Below are 3,817 nucleotides of genomic sequence, written 5' to 3' on the forward strand. Positions count from 1 at the left end.
GCATCACTCTTTTTGCATCCTCAATTTTTCTGTAGGCTGCGGCACAATGTGTGCGTATCACCAAGGTATTCAGGTATTGGTCCCCTGCTCGCTGTCTGCAGTAATCTGCAAGCACCTTAAAGAGGCTGGAGTTGGTCCCTATTAGCATGGATACCTCAGAGACACCTTTAGGGTCAGGACATATTAAAGCTGCAGTGTCCACCTCCTGTCTTACCCCAGCGATCTCTTCTGGGAATTCCAGGTGTACAATGACATACCCCTGATACAGGTATTCATTCATGCTGAGACCACACAAGCCAAGCCCTGTCAAGGGCTGTATAGGCAGATGCGTAAGCATCTGCTGGTAGAAAGACTGGAATATGATAGTTACTTGGGATCCCGTGTCAAGCACTGCTCTACATTCTGTCCCTTCAACCTTTACAGTGACCTCTGCTCAAGGTCCTATCAATCCTGGTGGGATTCGGGTGGCATGGTTCTTCGCAGGGGAGCCTCCAAACCCTGCAGGCCTAGGCGGCTCCCTTCCCAGGCCCTGGAGCCGTTTCCCGACTTTCCCAAGGTGGTCCTCAGCTTTTGGTATACTAGCGAGGGATTCTCTGCATTCTGACACCTGGCAGCAATGTGCCCATCCTGGCCACACTGGTAGCAGAAGAAGGGTTGCCCTTTCCCATGTTGCCGGGGTGGGGCAGAGGTTCTAAATGTAGTCTTCTGGACCGTGGTAACGGGGGGTTCCTTGTACACTGAAGTCTTTGCTGAATCAATAGTATTCTCTAGTTCAGCCACTTTCTGTGTCAGGACCTGCACTCGTTGGGTAAGCTCCTCTTGAGGATTCACCATCAGTGCCTTGGGCGTTCGTATGGATGTTGTGGCAGTTGCCTGGGGTGGCTGAACCTCCCAAACCTCACCAGCTTCCTGCCTCTCTTCCTCCTCTCTGACCTCTTTTATCAGCCGAGAGTAACCCGGTGGATTGTCTTGGCGCTCCCTTAATCGAAGGTGGAGAAGGATTGGGTTCTGATATTGAATTCCCCTCACGATCTGAGCCAATCTAGTCCGGTCCATTTGCTCAACCACTATTGCTCCTCTCATGATGGCTCTCTGTAATAATTTCTCCAACCTCTGTATATAGGCAGAAACTTTCTCTCCCTTTTGTTGCCTAGCATTGAGGAACTTGCAATAAACATCCTCTAAGCCCTCGGTTCTCCCAAAGGCATGATCAAGGGCCTCTATGCAGTCCTTTACCTTGACCCCAGGGTTACTGAGCTTCAGGGTGCAAATCACATCTAGGGCTGGCCCCCTGATGCACTCTACTAGTCGCCTTCTCTTTTCAGCATCAGGTACTGTCCACTCCTGCAGCATTTCAGTGGTGTGTTCCAGCCAGGGTTCAAATGCTTCCTCCCCAGGCATTGGGGTGGAACCCCCAGAAAACAACCTCAGTTTATGATAGGGGCCTGACTCAGGGTGGGGTGGCACAACCTTCTCTAATGCTTGCCCCAAAGTCTTCACCCACTCATCAGGTGATGGAGCAGCCTCCCGGGGTGGGACTTCTGGGTCAAGGCCCAACAGACCTGGCATATCAGCCAAGGTCTTCCCCTCTTTCCCCAAAAAGGCCGACATTTTCTTTAAAAACTCCACTTCAGAGGCAGAGGCTGGTGAGGGCTGGCTCCCAGTAGTTATTACCTTCCACTCACCATCTTCCACTGCTATCATGCCTGGAACCTGTAGAGGTCCACAGCCATCGACAGCTCACACAGTACAGCAAAATTTCCGTCCTCCCTCACAAACATGCGCCCACACATTTTACACTTACTCAGGTACTCAGTGGATGCCCTTAAGGCAGGCTCTATTGAGCCTTCATCGAATGCCTCCGGCACCCCGGTCACCAGGACACAGTTCCTAGGGTTAATATTCATCCTCTTGCACCAATCCTCTAGCAAGTGTAGGGCCATTATACAAACTGTAATTTCTTTCCCAAATATAACAGATCAAAACACCAACAACCAGATTTTGGGTTTTCACAATTTAATGACTCACCTAAGATGTGCTTGTGAGGGGTACTGACCCAGTTTCCATCCCGGACGAGCCCCCAGAAATGTAACCCTTCTGCCAGGCCAAGCTGATAGCAGCAAGGGCTGGGTTCAGTACACAGGAGTTCCCTCTCATCAAAGCCAATGCAAAACTGGCACGAGCCCCCATCCAGTGACCTGGGAAAATCTTACACACCCCCTGGGCGCCTCAAAGAGGCAATACTTCCCTTCTCGCAAGCACAGAGTCTCGATGTAGCAGAGAATCTTTAATAACATGAGGTAAACAACATCAGCATTAAATTGGGGAAACACCACAACTAGTGTTCATTAAGCAAACCATGAGCAAAGACCCACCCCAGCAAATTGGGCCACATCCTTTCCCTCGGGTTCTTGAGTCCCAGAACCCAAACATCTCTTGAGTCCAGCAATCCACAAATCACCCAAAGTTCAAAAAGTCCAGCCCCAGAGTTCAAAAGTTCATCTGGGATTTAACTGGGAATTGGTCCTGCTTCGAGCAGGGGGTTGGACTAGATGACCTTCAGGGGTCCCTTCCAACCCTGATATTCTATGATTCTATGATCTGCAGAGTGTTGCTCCCCAGTCTGGCTAAAATGTGCTTGTATGTGGGGGGAAAGAGGTAAGGGGCACCTTACGTGTCCTAAAGCTGACTGCCCCACAGGGCTCTGCTCCGCTCAGCCGACCCATGAACAGCTCTGCTCAGCTTGCCATCTCACAACCACTCCGCTGTCTCACAAACGGCTCCGCTCTGCACAGCTCGCCTCGCCGTCTCACGAACACTCCGCCAGCCTATCCACAAACAGCACCACTGCACTCTAGATCTTCCGGCTCCCCACTACTTGACACAGTGCTCAGTGATTTCAGCTTATAGTAGTGGGAGCCTTAGTGCTAGTGCACCATAAGGCCAAAGTGAATTCAGCACAGTACCTGTAGCAAGACTCTTAATAGACCCAAAATTAGCTCTGACATTCCACAGGAGGGAGGGAGAGAGAGAGAGAGAGAGAGAGAGAGAGAGAGAGGTGCAATTGGTGTTTCAGGCCCTCACAAAGGGGCCACACCACCAGGTACAAAAACCTGTCTCAAGCCTCTCTCAATTCACAGAGTTTTGGAACCCATGTCCCTTGCCTAGCGAGTGCTCCTTAGTTGATGGTGAGTCCCTCCATCATAACAAAAGGCCAAGTACAGTTCCACAGTTCCCATAATCAGGGTAATAACAATTTATTCTTCCCGCCCCAATAACAGAGACACTGGGGATCCCACAACAGCCAAAGTGACCATTTGGGCAGTTATGGCCTCATTCTAGGCGGGGTGGGTGTGCCTATGCAAATGAGATCAGACCCTGAAGTTCTTTTCCACAACTTGCCACACCTCACCACCAGATGTCAGGGTGGAGCTCATCCTGACTCTGCTTACACAAACACAAATTAATAATAATAGTTTTATAATTGTGCATTATAGCTACATGGGTAAAATAATAGACAGGAACATTAAGGTGATTTGTCCACAGTCACACAGGTTAAAACTCACTATAGCAAAGAAGGATAGCACAGAGACTATGCACCACTTAAATCCTCATAGGCTTCAAAACATGTCTTGTATTGGCCTTCTACCAAGATTGAATGTTCAGCATAGTGAGTTAGTATCAGAGCTAAGGGTCAGAGTCCAAGAGTCCTTCATCCCAGATCCCTCTTTAGTAATAGAACCAACTCCCTACAAAGCAGTTTAACTGAAGAAAAATCAATTTTGCAATTAAACCCTTCCAAAGTGTGTTTGTATGA

At 49.3% G+C, this 3,817-nt stretch overlaps 1 protein-coding gene across 1 annotated transcript; it reads right to left on the reverse strand.

Moving 5' to 3' along the window:
- Nucleotides 1-444: 444 nt before the first annotated feature.
- Nucleotides 445-1,704, reverse strand: LOC140906180 (paraneoplastic antigen Ma1 homolog). The gene has a single exon (XM_073329675.1). It carries the CDS (start codon nt 1,702-1,704, stop codon nt 445-447), a length of 1,260 nt encoding a protein of 419 aa, XP_073185776.1.
- Nucleotides 1,705-3,817: the final 2,113 nt, after the last annotated feature.

The sequence above is a fragment of the Lepidochelys kempii genome, chromosome 2 (assembly GCF_965140265.1).
Source record: "Lepidochelys kempii isolate rLepKem1 chromosome 2, rLepKem1.hap2, whole genome shotgun sequence".
Lineage (NCBI taxonomy): Eukaryota > Metazoa > Chordata > Testudines > Cheloniidae > Lepidochelys > Lepidochelys kempii.

Bases quoted from the DNA above. Each gene is read 5' to 3' on its own strand.
- LOC140906180 (XM_073329675.1), bottom strand. From the start codon at position 1,704: ATGATAGCAGTGGAAGATGGTGAGTGGAAGGTAATAACTACTGGGAGC.